At 33.2% G+C, this 21,962-nt stretch overlaps 3 protein-coding genes across 3 annotated transcripts; 2 read left to right on the top strand and 1 right to left on the bottom strand.

The window, feature by feature from the left end:
• Positions 1–318: 318 nt before the first annotated feature.
• LOC121217663 (transcription factor FER-LIKE IRON DEFICIENCY-INDUCED TRANSCRIPTION FACTOR) lies at positions 319–1,805 on the bottom strand. Its single transcript, XM_041093455.1, has 4 exons — positions 1,288–1,805; positions 1,000–1,200; positions 696–869; positions 319–592 (listed from the first exon to the last, which is right to left on the bottom strand). The coding sequence occupies exons 1-4, from the start codon at positions 1,774–1,776 to the stop codon at positions 488–490; spliced, it is 969 nt and encodes a 322-aa protein (XP_040949389.1). The 5' UTR covers positions 1,777–1,805; the 3' UTR covers positions 319–487.
• Positions 1,806–7,735: 5,930 nt separating this feature from the next.
• LOC107906633 (asparagine synthetase [glutamine-hydrolyzing] 1) lies at positions 7,736–11,627 on the top strand. Its single transcript, XM_016833681.2, has 13 exons — positions 7,736–8,065; positions 8,584–8,722; positions 8,854–8,949; positions 9,067–9,208; positions 9,397–9,587; positions 9,685–9,846; positions 9,935–10,015; positions 10,097–10,318; positions 10,402–10,536; positions 10,624–10,704; positions 10,800–10,886; positions 11,002–11,109; positions 11,192–11,627. Exons 1-13 carry the CDS (start codon positions 7,986–7,988, stop codon positions 11,423–11,425), a joined length of 1,758 nt encoding a protein of 585 aa, XP_016689170.2. The 5' UTR covers positions 7,736–7,985; the 3' UTR covers positions 11,426–11,627.
• Positions 11,628–17,724: 6,097 nt separating this feature from the next.
• On the top strand, positions 17,725–19,236 carry LOC107906632 (chlorophyll a-b binding protein 6, chloroplastic). The gene is made up of 4 exons (XM_016833680.2): positions 17,725–18,232; positions 18,314–18,416; positions 18,549–18,837; positions 18,972–19,236. The coding sequence occupies exons 1-4, from the start codon at positions 18,033–18,035 to the stop codon at positions 19,121–19,123; spliced, it is 744 nt and encodes a 247-aa protein (XP_016689169.1). The 5' UTR covers positions 17,725–18,032; the 3' UTR covers positions 19,124–19,236.
• The last annotated feature ends 2,726 nt before the right edge of the window (positions 19,237–21,962 follow it).

Below are 21,962 nucleotides of genomic sequence, written 5' to 3' on the forward strand. Positions count from 1 at the left end.
CCGAAAACTGAAAAAGTAGACCCCTCAACAAATTTTTTTATTATGGCGAGATTAGATCACAATTGGAGGGAACAAATTGACAATAAATTAAAATAAAATGGCTTAATCTTAATTTAGATCAATTTTCTAATTTTCCGCTTCGTCAGGATTGTTTATTCAAATAACGATAAATTACAGTCCGCAGATTAGTCAGTGAAAATTATAAGATCATTTTGCGGAAACAAGGCATTAATACACGTATATTAGCACAAATTTGTCTTTCAGGCATGATCCAAATGCCACAGATCATTAACACTAGTAAGAAAACAAATCAATTTGTTCTTGCAACCCGTGTAGTCTATTGGAAGAGTATTAAAGTCTTGGTGTCGCTAATCAAGTTCAACCTCGAGTATTCAAGAAAATAGAACTATTACATAACAGACTAACAGTTATGGGACTTCATTGTCGATGAAGAACAAGCATCATTAACAGGCACTGACGAGACAGATTAGGAAGATAAAGGTGTTGTAAACTCAAATCCTTGATTCAGAAGAGCCCCGCACACCCATAACTTCAGGTTTGGCAAGTTCATTGACTGCTCACAATCTCTCATCTGCAGTTTTATATAAATCAGTCTGCAAGTTTTGCAATTTAAAACCTCAGCAGCTATGTTACTGGAATTCGCGTAAGAATAGAAAAAGAAAAGGTTGACTTACATTTAGAGTAAATGTTAATACAAATCTGTCAGAAAGAGTGGCCAAATTGGAATTCAGAACTTTGAAGTTAGTGAGGGACTCAAGGGCCTTGTAAAGTGATATTGCAACCCCTTCACCTTTGTTGCATATCAATCTAATGTAAAACTCTCTTTCCTCCACTTGAAACATATTCAACTGCATTGTAAAGTGAAAACCATTGTTTCATTTCCATGGAAGAAAAAAGGCAGTAAATAATATCACAATTATTAAAAACAAGTGATTGTTATATTATTAGTATTATTATTATTATTATTATTTTCTTTACCTGCATTATCTTCTTGCAAACTGGGTGGCTCTTGCTTCTTGCAACTCGAATCTTAGCAGGGTTTTCAATTGATTGTTGGTACCTTTCGGATCCTGCCAATGTTGTTTCAAGACCCGCAATCTCAGCTTTTAGTTTCTTAGCCTGCATTTGCAGGTCTTGCACATACAATACGGCATCTCCAATAATCGAAGCCTTATCCATCTGCAGCAACATAAAATTAAAGCCTTATCCATCGAATTATATTCGCAACTGGATCCAACACATGTTATATATATACGTAACACATACCTTTGTTATGTTAGGAACTAGGGAACGCAATGCATAGAGCTTCTCCTTCATCCGACCCCTCCGCCGTCGCTCCGAGATCAAAGTTCTCGACCGATCAACCCTTGGTTTCTTTGTGGCTGTTGGTGTTGTGGGGGTGGTTGCGGTTGCGGTTGCGGTGGTTGTCCCGGAAGAGTTTTCCTCGTCGTTATCATCCTCACCATCCTTCATCATTTCGCCATAAAAAGTACTTGGAAATGGATCGAAAACATAGTTAGAATCCGGCACAATGGTGGTTGAAGCATCAAGGCAAAAAGTATCCCCAGGTGTGGAACTAATCTGCTTATCCTCAACAAAACTACCATTGAGAAGATCGCAATCATAGCCGACGCCTGCATCTTCACTTTCACCACGAATCAGATCGATGAACTGATCAAAATTCGGATCATCAATGAAATCATATAGTTCAAACTGGTTTGGGAACTGCAGAGGGTAATTTCTCGATGCATCCATTGGTTCCTATGCACTGCCTGACTGTGAGAGGTGTAGGCTGTATATATTGTAACTTTCAAATTAAAATCTGGACCTGCTTCACGTCATTTCATGGTGTGAAAGGAATCGACTGAAGAACCTAAGGCTGCCAGCGATTATTTTTTAATTACTTCAAATACTAGTAACATAGCAACATCAATCAAGCCCTGGAAATTGATAAAAAAATATATAACAAATATAATATTCAATTCCATTAAACAAACACTGTATTGTAGTTGAGCCGAGATTTTAGGATTGATGTTGACTTGCTTTTATAATATTCTGTAGGGTGACTTTTTCTTTAAAGGAAGACGGATCTGAATTCAGAGTTTCGCAATTTCTGCAGAATTACTTTTGTCAAACATGTCTGAATTCAAGGTTAAGCTTGAGATGCTGATCTTCTAACTGCTATTCTGAGATCAAAATCAATGACCAAGTTCTCCAAGTTTACTATACTCCTCTCAAATGATCAGCAATGACATCAACATTCGATTTTACTTTTTTTTCTTTTTAACTTTCCGGGGAATCTATTTCCAGCCTCTGGTATTCACATTTTTGAGGTGACATGCAGTTTTGTTTTAATAAAGATTTCAGGGGATAGTTAGTTTATCCAAATTTCATGGGTGTGAATGGAATCGTATGCTTTTGTTTAATAAACAGTGGTTTTAAACATAAATAATCTACAGTTCAAACATTTACAAGATTAAGACATACATATACATATCCACCAGGAGGAACAACAAAAATACTTGCTGCTGTCAGTATCTGTGATTGTTAACTCATCTACAGTCAAATCCAAAGTTGATAGATTGCCTCTAATACGTGTTGTACGCAAACATCCAACATATACAAAATGAAAACGTCATTAAGTTCAATAAAACCCGACTTTGATATTAAGCAAACAATCATAGGCCGCATGAAATTTGCATCAAACCTCAAATATTCTTTTGACTTTCTATAGCTTGAAATTAAGATAACCATATCCATCTCATGCATGGATTGGCATGCACACACACACACATATATTGTTCTTTAAAAGGGACTATCAAAGATGTTTCTCGAAAAAGAAAATAATTTTATAAATTCGCCATATATAGAAAAAATGGTTGTTACCTGCACCGTATAATACCGATGATTTTTTTTTAGCATATTCTAATTTGAGGTGGGGACTTTGCTTGCATCTCACCTGACGACATAATGTCTAATATTTTGTTTAGAGCAAGCTTAGTGCAATTGATAATTTAATTTAGTGCAATACTTGTATATAAATTTATATTAGACAATTTTAATTTATTAAATGTAGTCTAATGAACAAAAAATAATTTGGTTAGTGTTAATATTGATCATTTAGTGATATTTGAAGAATTACTGTTTGAGATCAAAATTTTTTTTGAAAAAGAATATTCTTGTAAAATCAAACAGATATTAATTTTTCTTATATTTAAACTTCGCCTATTTCATTTTTACCGAAAACGAAATAATTTGACTTATTCTAAAATACGTATAAGATCATGATTCCGTCAAATATAGAGTTCAGAAAATTTGCATGTGAGGAATTCGATGGTACTACGCGTGGGGGAATGTGCCTTACATGAAGTTGAGGTGCTCTTTGGTTGAAATATGAATAAATTAATGAAGCAACAGTGGGTCTCCACGGGATTAATTTATTATGTTTTTCGTATTTTAATGCTTAATGTTCAAGTTTCTGGCCAGACTATACATTGGTTTTGTTCCTCAAACATAACCAATTTTGACATGGGCCATAAGGGTTAGCTCGGCCTTGATATTAGCCTCGCCAAAAGTTTATGTTGGACTTAAATCTATTGATTTTAAACTGGAATCAACTTTGCCTGAGTCTTATCAATTGAGTCTTAATTCGATTGACATTGGTATTATTATCAGTGTATAAGGACGTGGGTTCAAGTGTGGTGAAGCACATTATCCTCCTATTTAAGAGTTGAGAAGGGACTATTAGTAGTTCTAAATATTATATAAAAAAACAGATATAAGAAGAATTCATAATGAAATTAAAGTTCAAAAAGAAAGAACTTTGTCAAGGTCTTCGTACTCGTTCCAAGAAATAAGAATATTATCCAACTTTAGATTTCAATATTCAAGTTTCAATTTAATCCGTTCAGAACTTTTTTAAATATTATAATATATTATTTTAAATACTTTTAATAATATAATAATATAATGATTTATTATTATCTTCAACCTCATTCACGGTCGTTAACAGATTAAACATAAAAAAGTGTCATAGAACACAAGTCTTAATGCTTTTTAATTTCTTTTTATCTTACAAATAAACCAATCGAGTGATTACAGAAAAACATTAACATATCTCTTGTCTATCTTGAGGATATAGTATTTAGGTTTTACTGAGAAGCAAATGAAAAATCAATTTACAGTCATTTAAATGGCATTTGAATAGAAAATATCAACTTGTCCAACATGATAGGGGTTTACATATGCACACACATAAGCAACATGAAGACTGTCTCTGGTGGGCGCATAATTGTAAATTTTTATTGGCATAATGATGACCATCATCAACCCTTTCTAGTCAACATAAAACACAAGAAGCGCTAATATTCCTTGCTTATTCCTTCCACCACTTGTGTTACTTCTAATTAAAATCAAAACTTTTTTTAAGGGAATTATAACCGAACAACAGACGCGACTAATGCAACTCAAATTCAAGCTACAATTGGGGCAGTGAACATCCTTGACCGTCAGGCCATCATATGGGGTTTAATCAAAATCAAAACTTTCATGTGTGTAATTACACTAAATCAGAATTCATTTATTAAATTACACATTCATGTATAAATTTATTATATTTTGTTTGTTTGATTAAGGACCACTAAACCGCCCTTTCAATTAAAACCTATAAGATATTTTGAGTGCAGCAGTCTTCTACCTTTATATCATCAAAGCTATCATTGCTGCACTTTGAATGGAGTTTAAGTTTTCTTATGTCTAAATCTTTGACTTTCTTTTTTCACTTTCAGTGATCACGAATTCTACAGATTACATTTATTTATCATTCTGCTCTTAAATTAGATCTTTAGTTAACAGTTCTGTGTTTCCTATTAGAGTAGTTGATGTACAACCTTTTTGTGACAAAGAAAAGAAAAGGAGAGAGAATGAAAGGAGAAATTGGTGGTGATAAAGGAAAATTAAAATATAAACTGCTAACCATGTTATATGATAGCCTACACCATTAATACAGAAAGCTGGAAAGAAATTGAAGCTCCAATTTCGGAAATTGGATGAAACAAAGTAGTATTATTTTCTTGCAGGAACTTTGGAGTTTATACATTCAAATAATAATTTTTATGTATAAAATTTATAAAAAGAATAGGGAGAGATCAATCATTACTTAAATATAAAGTTAGAAATTTTTTTAAAGGCTCAGAATTAAGTTGTATATATTTACGATAGTAAAAATGTAATCTTATTATTTTAGTAGTCTATATCTTTATAATTTTTAGATAACTAAATAAAAAAAATCTCATTTTAGGGCCAATGTACAAATTTACCATATACTAATTTAAAATTTTATAAATTATAAAGAATCGATAAAAGTGAAAATTTACATGTTAGAGGGTTGAGTCCGGACATGCCCTTTAGTTCCACCTCTATTTGTAATATTTTTATATAATTGTGTAATTACACAAATTATTATAATTTTGTTTATGCTTTGCATACATTTATCATAGCATATGTTATCTAATATCATGCATAAATTGTGATATTTTTTCCTTTGAAATTTACTATTTAAGTGCTCAATTATTTTATTTTAACTTATATGTTAATGTTAATTTCAAATCTTGCCTAAGTGGAAGAATTGGATACAGAAAAGTTTGAAAGTTAATTTTAATAAGGTTTTATGATTCGGACTCATTTAGAGAATTCAAGCTGTTTGTATCATATTTTAAGCTATAAAATTCCAATTTGAGTATATAATTTACTTTTTCTAGGGGAATTGATAGATTAAGACTGAAATCAAGAAAATGCCAAAAACACAGCCTTGAAGTCTATGACAGAAATCTGACAAAACTTGAAAAAACTGCTTTTATTCATTAAGGGCAATTCCAACTTATAAATACATAGTTTTAGGCCTACCCACAATTAGTATTATTTTATTTTTGTGTTTTCTCTCAACATGAGTTTCTGAGTAAAAGAGATTTCAATGCTTTGATTCTTCAAATTGCGAGATCTGTTGTTTTTTTTTTGGATAAATCTGTAAAAATTATTTATCCAGAAATACAAAATCATCTGCTACAACAAAACAACATGGGAAGTTCCAATGTAAACAAATTCTATTACTTACAATATCAAATAACCTCATCTTAACTGCATCTTTAATCTTCTCCAATATTACTTGCTCTCACAAATGAGTGTTGTCAAAAAATCTGCAGTTGCCTTCTCTCTAGATCTAGTAAAAGAAAGCTCCCCAGGCCATTTGCATTTGAGAGCTTAAAATTTTTGCATTATCAGTCAAAATTTTTAAATTCATAATGGTTTCACAAATAGATATAGAATCTGGTTTAAATAAACACCGATTGTGTGTGCTAGTCGGCTAGAATTAGGTTTCTGCCATTAATAAATGAAATTTTAGATGCTTTGTTATAAGATTGTTTTTAATAACGCAAATAATTTTGACAAGCTTTATCGAAGAGATTAGAGAAATAAGTGCGACGCTCCTAACTATAATCAATTTATTAAATAATATTGAATTTATCTTTTTATCGATGATCAAATCTAGATTTCCATTATATTGATTAAAGAAATAGAACCATCACTAGTATTTGTGGATCCAACTTTACTCATTGTTACGTACAAAAGGAAAATATGTTTTGAGTAGAAATTTATTTTTATTGGATTCGACCCCACTATTATTAGGTAACGATTTGTGTAATTACACAAAACATTTATAACATTTTAGGAAATTATATATGCAAAGGGCAATAACTTTATACACAACTTGTGAAATTTTTAAACTCTGTAAATATGGTTGAAAATATGATAAGTGTCCTTTATATATATATATAATTTTTAAAACTTTTTACCATACCTATAGATCACATGTCATACCCTAAACTTACATGTCAAGTTTATAAAATTCCACAAACTTTATATGAATGTAATTTTTTTTATACAAAACATTACTTAATTATACAAATTAAATAATATTTTTTAATACAATATCTATTTCTACCTATAATGTTTCGAACTCTTAAATCAAAATAAAATACACATATAAACACATTCGAACACACGTTCCTTTGATTATTATCATTATAATAACAGCATTACCAACTAAATTAAAGTTTAATTAACCATATTAGATAATATTTTATGTAACATAAAGGATAATAATACTTATAATAACTTAGAGGTGATGAAAATAGAAAAGTGAACTCTTAGTGAAATTTTGTGGAACTTTAATGAATTACAAGAGAAAAATAAAGTTTTCACAACAACGCGACAAGTACAGTTGAGAATATAAACACCTAAAACATTAAGCAAACACATAGATGAGATTCAAATTTGATTTGCATGACAACGTGAGGAATGATGAACCCATGTTTTTGTACTTGGCACTTTGTGTATTATGAATCTGCAATACTACAGAGATAGCATATGACAACTACATCTAGAGATTCTTCGGCCCATACGTTCTTTGCATCTGAACTCAATCATTTTCTCCTCCTTATCCCCTTAATCATTCAAAATTAATGGTGCAGGAATATATGTTTGAGATAAATATTTAATATCAATACACCAATATTTTAACTTTTATAGATTTAAAGGATTACTTTTTTTATTATTTATATTTATACTTAAATATCAGACACGGAAAATCTTTTAAAAAACAAACAATAGTAACACATTACACATGTGCTCCTCCAGCTCGCTTTCGCCAAAAGTGAATCACTAGGGTTCTATAAATACGTGGCGTTTGATGAATGTCAAAACACAAGACGTGTTGTCTTCCCGTGTTTACACTCCACTGTCATCTGCTCCATCTCCTGCAAAATTTCGTCTTCTTTTTCAATTTTCCTCCTCCTTTGTGTTTTGTTTACTATTTTCAATATAAATACATTTACTTTAGTTTGTTATAGTTGTTCAGGAAAAGGAAGAAAAAAAAGGTGTTGGGGAGTGATAACTATTGAAAGAAAATGTGTGGGATTTTAGCAGTTTTGGGTTGTTCTGATGATTCTCAGGCTAAAAGGGTTCGAGTGCTGGAGCTTTCCCGCAGGCAAATATTTTCTTTCTTTCTTTCTTACGTTTTCGCTTTTAATTTCGGGGGTCTTTTTATTTTAGCCTATTTTGACGTTTGTGTCTCTAAATACGTTGAATAAACATTTGCCAAGTAGGTTTAAATTATCTCTCTTTTTGGCCTTGCAAAAACAAGAGGAAAAAACAAACAAACATGGTTACTACTTTAAAGATAGATCATCTCCAAACTTGGGGGAGAACTATACGAAGGGTCTTGAAGCAATGACGTTACTACTTTTGAAACAACAGAAAGAGGAAAAATAAAATAAAAGAAGGTGGCAGAGTCTGTTTTAGGATGCTAATAAAATCAGATATGAATTTGAGAATATTAAGTTCCATTAAATATGTCACTGCTGATAAATATATGTATATCACTGCTTAGTTAGTGATTATTCACGTGGGGTGTGGGCCGTAATTTAACGATCATCTGGAGAAACAAATAGTGATAAAAGAGAAATAATAAGCTGAAATAGCTATGGTTGGATGATGTATGAACAGGTTGAAGCACCGTGGTCCTGACTGGAGTGGGCTCTATCAACATAGAGACAGCTATTTGGCTCATCAACGTCTTGCCATCGTCGATCCTGCTTCCGGTGACCAACCTCTCTTTAATGAAGATAAGAGTGTTGCTGTCACTGTAAGCCTCTCTATGCTTCTTTCGTTTTAGTACTTATCCAGTTTTAGCCAATATGATCACTCATTTACAATTTCAAACATTTAAGGGTTAATTCATAATTTGAAATCGGTCAATTATGTGTCGGGAACTAGGTGAATGGAGAGATTTACAACCATGAAGAATTGAGGAAGAAGTTGGTAAACCACAAGTTCAGGACTGGCAGTGATTGTGATGTTATTGCCCATCTGGTAAGGTCCCCATTGCTAAACCTTTTAGGGATACAGCTCATTACGGGTTTAAATTTGTTAGTTTGTTTTGTAAATTCAAGTGTAAAAGTTGTTGCTTAAACTTGCACTATATTACAGTACGAGGAATATGGGGAAGACTTCGTGGACATGTTGGATGGAATCTTCTCATTTGTGCTGTTGGATACCCGTGACAACAGCTTCATTGTCGCTCGTGATGCTATTGGGGTCACCTCCCTCTATATCGGCTGGGGACTTGATGGTATTATGTCTTGCTTTCTCAATATATCTAATATACCTGTGTGATTTATATAATAATTAGCTGTTATTTCGCGGTTTTTACTTTCTTCACTACTGATATTTATCGAATTGGCTATTCATGATAGAAAAAAACATGTCCAGTTTGAGATTGGTTTGCTAAGTTAGTTGTTTAACTCTTATAATATTCAGGTTCGGTTTGGATATCATCAGAGATGAAAGGATTGAATGATGACTGTGAACACTTTGAGACCTTTCCTCCTGGACACTTGTACACTAGCAAATCAAGAGGATTCAGGAGGTGGTACAACCCACCCTGGTTTTCCGAGTCCATTCCTTCAGTTCCATATGACCCGCTTGTTCTCAGACGCGCATTTGAAAATGTAAGCTTGATGATTTGCAGCCAAACATTTGACACTTTTTTTTCTCTTTTCATTTTCTGCCATTTTACCTTATGGGTCATATGGAATATATTTGTAGGCTGTGATCAAAAGGCTGATGACTGATGTGCCTTTCGGAGTTTTGCTATCTGGAGGCCTTGATTCATCATTGGTTGCTTCTATCACGGCTCGGTACCTGGCTGGTACCAAGGCTGCCAAACAATGGGGAAGTCAGCTCCATTCTTTCTGTGTCGGACTTGAGGTAAGTCACGTGGTATAGGATGAAACCTTGAAGCATAGTTTTAAAGGAATTAACTTTTCTTAAAATTTGTTTATGGATTTCTACGCAGGGTTCACCAGATTTGAAGGCTGCAAAGGAGGTTGCAGACTATTTGGGCACTGTTCATCACGAGTTTCACTTTACCGTTCAAGTAACTACCCAAGATTTAGTCATACTTTTAATTCGAGTCCTGGTGGTCCAACATTCGCTAATTTTCGCTCTAATATGGCAGGATGGAATTGATGCGATCGAAGATGTCATCTACCACATTGAAACCTATGACGTGACCACAATCAGGGCGAGCACTCCTATGTTTCTGATGTCACGAAAGATCAAGTCACTAGGAGTGAAGATGGTTATTTCTGGTGAAGGCTCCGACGAGATTTTTGGTGGATATTTGTACTTCCATAAGGCTCCAAATAAGGAAGAACTTCACCGTGAAACATGCCACAAGGTAATAGATCACCATACACGGGAGTAGCCATCGGAATTGGAATATAAGGATATAATGGAACTGGTCTTTTTAAACTTTTACAGATCAAAGCACTTCATCAGTATGATTGCCTGAGAGCTAACAAAGCAACATCAGCGTGGGGATTGGAGGCTCGAGTACCCTTCTTAGACATAGAATTTATCAACGTTGCCATGTCTATAGACCCTGAATCAAAGATGGTATGTAAACAAGTAATTTCTCCTTAAAACGACAACTATATTATGATACAGACTGACCAAGAATACTTTTTCTATATTATGATACAGATCAAAAAGGATCAAGGACGCATCGAGAAATGGATTCTTAGAAAGGCCTTTGACGATGAAGAGCGTCCATATTTGCCAAAGGTGTCATTGAATCTTTTGTTGTCTTTAGTATTTGTTAATTTTAACGTTAGTACCCAAGTCAACTAACAAGTCCTATTTGATGACCTGACCTGCAGCACATCCTCTACCGACAAAAAGAACAATTTAGCGATGGCGTTGGTTATAGTTGGATCGATGGTCTTAAGGCGCATGCTGCCAAAAATGTAAAAACCTTTCTATTTGGCCTCATATTGCTTATAATTTAATAATTATCTCCGTTTGGAATCTCAATAAACAGACTGGTGTTAGGATTAATCAATCCCAACCTTATACTTCCAGGTTACTGATAAGATGATGCTTAATGCTTCTTACATATTTCCTCACAACACGCCAACGACAAAAGAAGCATATTACTACAGGATGATATTCGAGAGATTCTTCCCTCAGGTGATTTCTGATTTGAAGTTGTTAACTTTGTCAATAGCATTTGGTTGCTGAAGTGATCATCCTTATTTGCTGGGTTTAACAGAACTCGGCTAGATTGACAGTCCCTGGAGGAGCTAGCGTGGCATGCAGCACTGCTAAAGCTGTTGAGTGGGATGTTGTCTGGAAGAACAACCTTGATCCTTCAGGGAGGGCTGCCCTGGGAGTCCATCTCTCGGCTTACGATGCAGAGGCTCCTCTCATCAGCAACGTGCCATCCAAGGTTATCGATAGTATACCACGGATGGTGGAAGTTCCAGGAGTTGCCATACACACTTAGTACCTGCCTGCCTACTGGAAAGGGATCGGAATCGATGAAATCAATAAGTGATAGTAGTATGTTGTGGCATATTCATCAAAATTCTCATTTACTAAAATACTTTATGATTGTTTGGATCTTCCATTCTTGTTGTTGCTTATGTTTGAATGTGTGTAACTGTTATCGTGGAAGTCAATCAAATATTTGAATGTGTGTAACCAAATATGTTGTCTCTACTGGTTTAATGGAGCATTAACAAGTCTAGATTCTAAACATCAATATCAGACATGAGCTAAGGAACCATACAAGTATCGAGGTGATCGAGGAAGCTTCTAGTTGAATTTGAAAGGGAAGATTTATGCAAGGAACTGAAATCATTAGTGTTGGATTGGGACCAAGTTGAGCACCAGCCAGTGTTGGGCTTGGACCTCTTATCCCTGAGACTGGCCCACCAATTTTCATTTTTACTTTTTTGAATTTTAATTGATTAATTAGATAAAGACCAACTGGTTATAACCACCAAAATTTTCTTTTGAAAATATTAAGTCCTAATTGGATTTATTAATTTGTTTTGAAGAATTAATTAGATTTATAATTATCCAAATCCCACAATTAATATTATTAAGTTCCTTTTGAAAATATATGCAAATATGCAAACGAGTGAAATTGTGATTATAACTTATGAATTATAGTTCAAATTCTTCTATTAGATCCTCTGGATTTAGTACGTGTACTTTAATTTGATTAATTTTAGTCTCTATACTTTTTGAATTTTAAATTTTTAGTCTTGATCCAATGGTAACAATTAAATCTGATTGGTTAAATTATGTCATTAGTCATGTATTATACGTAAAGTTATAGATTTAGTCTACATTCACCAATTGGATCATTCTTAGTGACTATATTTTTTTAATTTCAAAATTTAGTCTTAATGCAAATGATAGGCATTAAATCTATTAACTGATTTTTTATGAGTAATATGTAAAAATAACAAACTGACATAGCATTACACATGTGGTAATTTGTTTGATACATCAATTTTTAAAAATAACACAACTTAATGAATTTAATGTTATAATTTGGTTAGTACTAAAATTTTCAAATTTTAAAAATATAAGGACTAAAAATAACCAGATTAAAGTATACGTATTAAACCCACAACTTATGTAAAGTACAGGGTCTACTAGCAGAATTTGACCTAAATTATAATATTTCCTTTATAAGAGTTTGTTTGACATAAATTTAATTACTAAATTTTTAATACTAAATTTTATAAGTGTTGAATATATATTTAAAAATGTTTGATAAATTAGTAAATGTAACTACTTAATATAACTTTATTGTCTGATAAAAGTAAATACTTATTTTTAAAAGATTATATATTTTTAATTTTTAATCTTATTAATTTATTATTTTATATTATTTTGGATAGTTTTGGATAAAAGATAAATATGATAATTTAAATATTTCAATTTTTTTAAATAATAATTTTTTTTAAATCAACTTAATATTTTCTACATTAAGTGATAAGTAGCTACCTACCTACTTATCTTGGCTTTTTTAGATAAATAACCCAAAAATATTAAAAAATTATGAAAATGACCATAGTACCAGATTATTAGAAAAATGACCTAGTTTCTACATTGGCAATGAGTGCAACCACTTCCCATGGCGAAAACATCTCAAAATGTAACACAACCATTGCTTCATAATTTAAAAAATATATATTTTTTGGTGTCGGTCACTTCCCAAGGCAGCAACCATATAAATTTTCACCCCATCGTATTTTCATGCGCATTTCCGGAGGTAAATGAAAAATATATATTATTGATTTTTGGTGCCGCCTCCTTTAATGGAGGCACCAAATTGAATAATTTTTTTTTGTTTACATGCTTTTAAGTGGCGGCACCAAATTGGATTAAAATAAATATTTGTTTGTGCCGCCTCCTTCATTAGAGCCACTAATACCAGTAAATTTTTTTATCTCTAGTGACTACTCTAGATGTGGCAGCACCATTTTTTTTTTTGAAATTTTTTGGTACCGCCACTTCACATGGAGTCTCTAAAAATAGTGGTGGTGCCAAAAAATTCCAGAAAAAATATTGGTGCCGCACATTTCAAGTAGTCACTAGAGAGAATTTTTTTTCCTGATATTGGTTGCTCCATTGAAGGAGGTGCCATCGACAAAAGCATGGAACCAGAAAATAAAATTTTATTCAATTTGATGCCTCCATTAAAGGGGACGGCACCAAAAATCAACAATATATATATTCATTTACCTCTGGAAATATGCGTGAAAATATGGTGGGGATGAATATTTATACGGGTGTCGCCTTGGGAAGTGTCCCCTGAATCCGGATACCAAGATGCTTCTCCAATGGGAATAGGAATATAAGACTCAATGTCATCATAGTTTGAATCGAATTGAGTTGCATTTATATGAGATGTGGTGGAGTCAGAAACATCAGATGTATGCAAGTTAGGTAGACGAGAAAGCCCGATGCACGGATCAGACCCAGTGTACACACGGGCCCTTGGTTTAGTCCACCAAGGAACTGATGGCCCAGACATGTTGCAAACACCATCACTGGACGCCCCAATTTCTCGATCATTACCACGAGAATCAGCAAATTCAGCACAGTTCGAAACAAGCCCATTCGTACGAGAAGTACCATGCTGCCCAAACTCTTGACTTGGACCAGGTGGAATATGTCCATTAAAACTACCAGGCCTAGTTGGCCTAACATTAGCCGACCCATGAACCTGACCAGGCCCAGATGTTAACAAACTCAACTTCTTGAATAACAAACTAACAGCCAATAGTCTAGCTCAATAACAGAATTGGCTACCAAAATATACTCTTAACAATTTTCGAGAGATTCTTCCCTCAGGTGATTTCTGGTTTGAAGTTGTTAAATTTGTCAATAGCATCTGATTTCTGAAGTGACATCCTTATTTGCTGGTTTTAACAGAACTCGGCTAGATTGACAGTCCTTGGAGGAGTTAGCGTGGCATGTAGCACTGCTAAAGCTGTTGAGTGAGATGTTTCCTGTAAGAACAACCTTGATCCTTTAAGGAGGGCTGCCCTGGAAGTCCATCTCTCAGCTTACGCAATGTGCAAATCTCCTGTCCTTTAGACCTTTATTTTTTATCCGACCAACTCAAGTTTAGGTACTTCAACTAATTTCGCGATTAGGGTTGGTTATCTTATCTTTAAATTAGGGGCGTTTGTTATGAGAACTTTGTTCGAGCTTTCTATTCCAAAATTAAGTTTAGCTATGACGATGATAGTTGAACTTTCATTTTCGTCAGTTCTTTTGTCATGGGTGGATAGGATGATGTCTTTGTTTCCTTCTTTGCGAGACATCTTTTCATTCCTAACGAGGGTGACAGTAACAATTATGGCGGATGGCCAATTCTCTCCGGATCTTATCTAACCTAACAAATATGTTGTTGACCTTTGCACGATAGGAATTTTCATCTTATTTTTACTTGGATAATGGTCCCTACCAACGAGCATTTCGATAATTGGATGCATCAATGCTTTCACATCAACCATCACTTTGACTTAGTTTCAATTATTTTTCTTAACATTGTCGACATCATCCATTTTTCTGTGTCTAGCTAGTAACAAAAAGCTTAGGTATGGAACTTTCTTTTCCAATATTTTTCGAGCCTTGAAGTCAAAAGTCCATGTTGATCTCGGTCGAGTTAGTACATTTTATTTCGATATATCAGCTTCTTATAGTTGTGGTTGGATTAAACGCGATAGTTAATGGATTGGCAATCCCGATTGTGTTGGTCAATAAGCACAAGGAGCGGCTACTGATCAACAGGAGGAAGGCGTGTCACGTGAAGATGACCCTCCGCCTCCGAGAACGTATATTCCCGCTTTGATGGCTCATTAGTCTCCTTGTACCGTTAGTCTTTTTGCTGCTATACATGGGTTTCTCTCCGTGTTAATGCTCAGTTTGATGTAGTTATCATCTATGTTAATGATCGGTACAATTTTTTGGATGAGCATATCTCGGATGTTGCCTATTGGTTCCCTCAACTTCCGGACAGTTGGCTTAATACTCTTAGTAGTTGTTTGATTAGATTGTTTATTTCTACTTTGAATTATACTATCTTATGTCTCTATTTTTCTTTATATTTTTTTTCTAATATGATTTTGTTTTGTTTTTTTACTTGTTTTGTGTTAATACTTTAACATAAATATAAAAAATCTCATTATTCAAATATAAATTTAACGGGCATCGCATGAGATAAATCTTATATGATATTGTTTGTATTATTCTACTAAATGTTATTGTTGGTTAGAGTGAGAAAAAATCGGTTTAGATTAATTTAACTAATTTATCTATCATATTTGGTTTTTCCAATTTCAATTAAGGTTATTATATCGATTAGATTGATTAAAAGTTTGACTAGGTTGATTGGTTTTGGCTTGTTGATTAACTTAACTAACTTTATATACAAGGGCGTACCAAGGGGCCTGGCAGGGGCCAGCGCCCTAAAATGAAATTTTTTTTATTTAAGCCCTTTAAAATTCCAAATTAGTAAAGGTAAAATTACACTTTGGCGCTCTCTAAAAATGATAAAATTTTGATTTAATCATTTAAAAATTACATTTTTACTATCATAAAAATAAAAATTTAATTCTGCCCCTAAAATAATTTTCTGGCTTTATATTTATTTTTTGTTTATTTTAAATATATTAATACTATATTTTTTAATTAAATTCAACCCAAATTACAAACTTAATCCAAATTCAATAACGCAATTATTAATTATTTAACCCAATCCAATAGACCAATCCAACCCAAATCTGAACTATTTTACCCAACCCAATTCAAGATATAGTAACCTACGTATAACGCAAGCCACCATCTCCACATTTTCAATTAATAAGGGTTAATATCACATTTGATACTTGTATTTGGTTTCAATATTCAATTTGGTATTAGAGTTTTTTTTATCTCAATTTGGTACCTAAGTTTGGTGTCAATGTTCAATTAGATATCCAAGCTAAACAACATCATATGGCCCGATGAATTATTAGACATGTGTACTCTAGTAAAAACAGGTATTTAATTGGTATCAAAGAAAAACTTAGGTAACAAATTAAATATTGAAATCAAACTTAGGTATTTGTATATGCAGAGGTGGATCCTTTTGGGGCCTAGGAAGCCTTGGTCCCCCAAATATTGAAAAATCTTGATTTTTCCCTTCAAACTTTTAGAAAGTTTTGATTAGGCCCTTCAATTTTTTTAAAAGTTCTTATTATACCTTTTATTTTATTTTATTTTAAATTTTAATTAAGCTCTCTTAAATTTTTTGAAATTTCTTATTAATCTCACAAAAATTTCAATTAAACCCAATTTTTTAAAAAAAATTCATTAAACTTCTAAATTTTTTTAAAATTTTACTAGACCCCTTCAAAGCTCCTGCTTGTATAAGACAAAGAAAAACTAAGTATGCATTTGAAAAATCTCAGGCACCAAACATAGGCTATTTACTACAACAGCTTTTACCAGAGATATAATTTATAACTTATAAAATTAATTTTTTTAATAATTTATTTAATTGTAGTGTCTAGATCAATTAAATCAACAAATCAATAATTCAATTAATTTAATCATCAATCCGATTTTAAATAGCTTAATAAAAATCGCCCTCACGGGCTAACTTCTCTATGTTTTTAAGTATTTAGCCAGAAAAAAATGTTTAGAGAGAAAATGTCAATAATATAATTTAATTACAAAATCAACAATCAATTCAACTTTAAACCAAATTAATGAACATGGAAATGACAAAAGAAAACACCAATCAATTTATATGAAATTATACGAATATTCAAGTGTTTTAAATTTAAAATTTAACAAATTCGTTTCACGCAAAGGGAAGACAAAAATAATTAGGAACCGAAATGACACCGTTTCTTTTGCCTTAAAAAAAAGGTCATATTTAAAAAAAAAATTCAAATTTATTTTTCAAGAAAAAGGAAAAAAAAATTGACAATTAATAAGTTTAGATAGGTGTTGAATAGATACCTAATTTGGGATTTTCTTTTTTAGCAATAAACTCCAACAAATCACTAAGTCCTATAATCACTTAATAAAAATTAACATTTTAATTAAAATAAAATACAGATAAAAAAAGATTTATTTAAGAGTAAAAAGTATAACTTAGGATAAATTTTATGAGCATTTTAACATGAAAAATGTAATAAAAAAAATTAGGAGTTTTTTTAAAATTTATAAACAAATTGAAAATATAACATGTGTTTTATATAATATATTAAAAACTAAAAATTATATATACATAAAGGAATGAACGTTTGTGATGCCCTGCTGATGTGTATAAGGTAATTTTCCTTTTAATATTCTATCCTATATAATTCCAAGTCTACTTCTTAGTTCCTATCTAATGTATCCACTCCAAGATTGATAATTCCACGTGGCCCAATAACAAAGAAATTGCTACCATCTTTTAGCCAATAAAATTCCACTTTTAGATTCCCTCCAAATCCTTGGACCAACTTTATCCACTTCCTTTCTCTTAACCTTCATACACACAGTTCAAACTTCCCCCAATCTCCCAAAAAAAAAAAATAGAACACACAACAATGGCCGCCAACACACTAATGAGCTGTGGCATAGCCACCACATTTCCTTCACTTCTTTCCTCATCAAAGTCCAAGTTCAGTGGCGCCGCCGTATCGTTGCCTAGTGCTGTTGGTACCAATGTTGGCCACCGTGTTAGCATGTCAGCTGACTGGATGCCTGGTCAACCTAGACCACCTTACCTTGATGGGTCAGCACCAGGGTAAGGTTTCAAAGTAGCTACAAAAGTTAACAACAAATGTATTTATAGCCATTTTTCTTACACCTAAAGCTTTTTTTTCAGTGACTTTGGGTTTGACCCACTAAGACTAGGTGAGGTCCCTGAGAACCTTGAGAGGTACAAAGAATCTGAGTTGATTCACTGCAGATGGGCTATGCTTGCTGTTGTAAGTGTTCCATCTTTGTTAATTTAATTAGCAGACAAATTGTATAGAAGGTTCATGTGCTTTGCATCTTTTACAAATTTAATCTCATTTAATTATTCAATTCCTATTTCAAATTTGGGTTAATTTTTGCAGCCAGGTATATTGGTACCAGAGGCCTTAGGGTTAGGAAACTGGGTAAAAGCTCAAGAATGGGCAGCAATTCCAGGTGGCCAAGCCACTTACTTAGGGAACCCAGTCCCATGGGGTACCCTCCCCACCATCTTGGTCATTGAATTCCTATCTATCGCCTTCGTTGAGCACCAACGAAGCATGGAGAAGGACACCGAGAAGAAGAAGTACCCCGGCGGCGCTTTCGACCCCTTGGGATTCTCCAAGGACCCCAAAAAGTTCGAAGAATACAAGGTCAAAGAGATCAAGAACGGTAAATAAACCTTCATCACCTTTTCTCTGGATTTAAACGCCGATCTTAATGTGATATCAATAAACTTGAGACGATTAAAAACATGTTTCTGACCGTAATTTAAATTCGTTTTTTTGTTTGTTTGTTTGGAATAGGTCGTCTAGCATTGTTGGCATTTGTGGGATTCTGTGTTCAACAATCAGCTTACCCAGGCACTGGACCATTGGAGAATTTGGCTACACATTTGGCTGATCCATGGCACAACAACATTGGAGATGTTATCATTCCTAGATCACTTTACCCTTAGATTATGATAGATTGATGGAATATTTTAAATGTAATGTCCGTTCTTCCATTGCGTAAAACATATGTAATGAATTCTAATTTGATGGCTTTGTTATGTGTAATTATAATTTTTTATATGATCTGAATGTCTTAAATTTTGTAAACTTTTTATCTATCAAAAAACTTACAATTGGATTATTGTAAATTTCATATGTAATGATTATCATTGTTTTGTGTGAAAAAAAATTAAAGGTTAAATAGCTCATTAGACATGTAAGTTAGAAATTTGGTAAATATATTTTATTATTTATTTAAATGGGAAAAGACCTTTGATGTTATTTCTTCGATATTAGTTTTTTTTTCTTTTACCCTTCGAAAATTCTAAAATATATTATATTTTCAAAGGAGGGTGTATATGTTCTAATGGCGAAATGAAGAGCATGAATTTCACATTTAACTTGTCTGATTTAGGCACAAAACATTCAAAGACAAGAAACTTAAAAAAAGAAGGAAATACTTTATTTCTTAGTTTTAAGGTAAATATCCAAAGGATTTATGTCATTGACATCACAATAACCCCAAAAGAAAAACCAATTAAGTTTGATAGCAATGTAGATGATTAAACATCAGCTGGTGGAGTGTGGTAGCAAACACAAAGGGTTCCTCCAAAAACTGTAGGGTCTTTCTCGCAAGCGGATCGAATTAAGCGACTTCCATATGCCTTCAAGCATTTGTTCTGACAATCGGGCTGAGAACATGTAATCACAATCACCCCATCGGCCTCGATCGGCCTTGCTGCTTCGGCCGTGAATGTCAACATCACCAAAGCTATAACAGCTGCCATTGCCACCATTCTTTTACCCCTCATCTCCATCTCAAGTGAAATCTCCCTTGCCTCTTTTTTTTTTAACCTTTTATCCTTAGATTTTCTATAGACTGCAAAATGTTGGGTTATTTGAGTGACCAAAAACTATGGTATTTAAAGTGTGTTTCATGTGTCCCAACGGATGACATGTCAATGGTTGTTCAAATCCTACCATAAATAATCTATTACTGTATTTCCAAAAAAGGAGTGAATTTGGAGATTCATATACCATATGAAGTTTTGGATAGTAAATCTGCTTATTATTTGGAAAATATATGCGTATCTTGAGCTTTGGCCAATAATGGAAGGCATGTACTGTCATTACCTTTCTTTCTTTATTTCCTTTTATGAAAAATTTGAATTATTTTTTTCCTTTTATGGAATCCATTTGATATATTTAAAGTTAAATATTCGAACTATTATATTGCCAAACAATTGTACCTAAACCAAGAATGGCTCAAACCAGAGAACAGCTCGCCAAGCCAGCAAATCAGTGTATTTGAAGCTGAATCACATCATTCCTCTCCTCCTTCGTCTTAGGAAGGAAGGACCACTTTTGAGCACACCATTCTTCACCTTAGCTTTCCTGAAAAATCTACCAATAAATGACAAACCCCATAACACAGATCATAGGACACGGTTAAGGCAGCAATTGAGACGGTAACTGGGGAAAGCTTTGCTGAATAAAAGAAGAATTGGTAGAAATTCGAATAGGTGAAGCAAATTGAACCCATTTTCAGAGAAAGAAGATAAGAGAACAAAAACATAGTGGCTGGAAAAGCACCGGAGATCCTATTGGTAATTGAAAGAGTCGCAGAAAGCTGTGGCTTATAAATAGGAAGATGAGGAGATAATGGACGAAGGTTTGATTCTCTGGTCTTGCTCCCAAGCCCTGGAATGTCACGGGATGGGGAGAGAAATCGATTCCCCTCGACTTTCATGTTCAACACTTGGCTCAGGCTCAGACACAGAATCAAACACATCTACAGAGGCCAAAGCCAAGCGAAAAAGTTCTTTCTTGAGGGGGAAAAATAACTAAATTATAATTTTACAATTTTTGTAAGGACTAAACTGAAAATAACCAAAAATAAAAAGATGTCGAAATGAAAAACAAATGGCTAAATTGAGAAGAAACCGTAAGCACAACACCGATCATCATTGAGGTCACGGTCATCACGTGTGGCAGCGTTGGTGTTAAAGATTCTGGAGGTGGATGGAGCGGTGGCAACACGCAAGGGGCTGGGGAGGATGTTGGATGAGACGAGCCTCGTGAGAGCTAGAGATGAAGCCATTGCTAAATAGAAAAGTCTCAAATTTGCTTGCCTGCTAAAATGTAAAATTGAGTGAAATACTAGGAGGAGGAAGGGGCAAATTACATATAAAAGCCTATTTTTTTAAAAATTTATCGAAATGGGCCCGGTAAATAATTATTTACTGGAATGACCCTATTTTCGCGAAAGCGCGTCAACGTCAACGCGATGTCAGGGGACATGGTAGAAAAACGCATCTCCGAGGAAGCGTTTTGCCTATGTGGACAAAAATCGCTCCTTTAAGGGCGCGCTTTATGTCTAAGTAAGCAAAACGATTCCTCAAGGACGTGTTTTACTCGTGTCTCCTACGGTGGGTTTTGGGTTATTGGTTTAGGGTTAGGGTTAGGGTTAGAGTTTTGGTGTTTTTAAATTTAAGGTTTAAGAGAAAAAATTAAATAAATAAAGGATTAGGGTTTAGGGTTTTTCAATTAAATTAATTATAAATGTTTCAAAATTAGATTAGTTTTCGTGTTTATTGTTTTTTAAGAAAAAATCAATTAAGTTAGGGTTTAGGGTTACTTAAGTAATTTAATTAAAAAATTTTAAAAATCAAGTTAGGGTTTAGAGTTAAAGTTTTTTAAGAAAAAATCAAATAAATTAGCGTTCATGGTTACTTAAGTAAATTAATTATAATTTTTAATAAATTAGTTAAGGGTTTAGTATTTAGGGTTTTTAAGTAAAAACTT

Source organism: Gossypium hirsutum, chromosome D05, assembly GCF_007990345.1.
Source record: "Gossypium hirsutum isolate 1008001.06 chromosome D05, Gossypium_hirsutum_v2.1, whole genome shotgun sequence".
Lineage (NCBI taxonomy): Eukaryota > Viridiplantae > Streptophyta > Magnoliopsida > Malvales > Malvaceae > Gossypium > Gossypium hirsutum.

Bases quoted from the DNA above. Each gene is read 5' to 3' on its own strand.
- LOC107906633 (XM_016833681.2), top strand. From the start codon at position 7,986: ATGTGTGGGATTTTAGCAGTTTTGGGTTGTTCTGATGATTCTCAGGCT. The intron at 9,588-9,684 runs GTAAGCTTGATG...ATATATTTGTAG, and splicing joins TCAGACGCGCATTTGAAAAT to GCTGTGATCAAAAGGCTGAT. The intron at 10,319-10,401 runs GTAATAGATCAC...AAACTTTTACAG, and splicing joins ACCGTGAAACATGCCACAAG to ATCAAAGCACTTCATCAGTA.
- LOC107906632 (XM_016833680.2), top strand. From the start codon at position 18,033: ATGGCCGCCAACACACTAATGAGCTGTGGCATAGCCACCACATTTCCT. The intron at 18,233-18,313 runs GTAAGGTTTCAA...CTTTTTTTTCAG, and splicing joins CTTGATGGGTCAGCACCAGG to TGACTTTGGGTTTGACCCAC. The intron at 18,417-18,548 runs GTAAGTGTTCCA...TAATTTTTGCAG, and splicing joins GATGGGCTATGCTTGCTGTT to CCAGGTATATTGGTACCAGA.
- LOC121217663 (XM_041093455.1), bottom strand. From the start codon at position 1,776: ATGGATGCATCGAGAAATTACCCTCTGCAGTTCCCAAACCAGTTTGAA. The intron at 1,201-1,287 runs GTATGTGTTACG...ATGTTGCTGCAG, and splicing joins TAGTTCCTAACATAACAAAG to ATGGATAAGGCTTCGATTAT. The intron at 593-695 runs GTAAGTCAACCT...ATAAAACTGCAG, and splicing joins TATTAACATTTACTCTAAAT to ATGAGAGATTGTGAGCAGTC.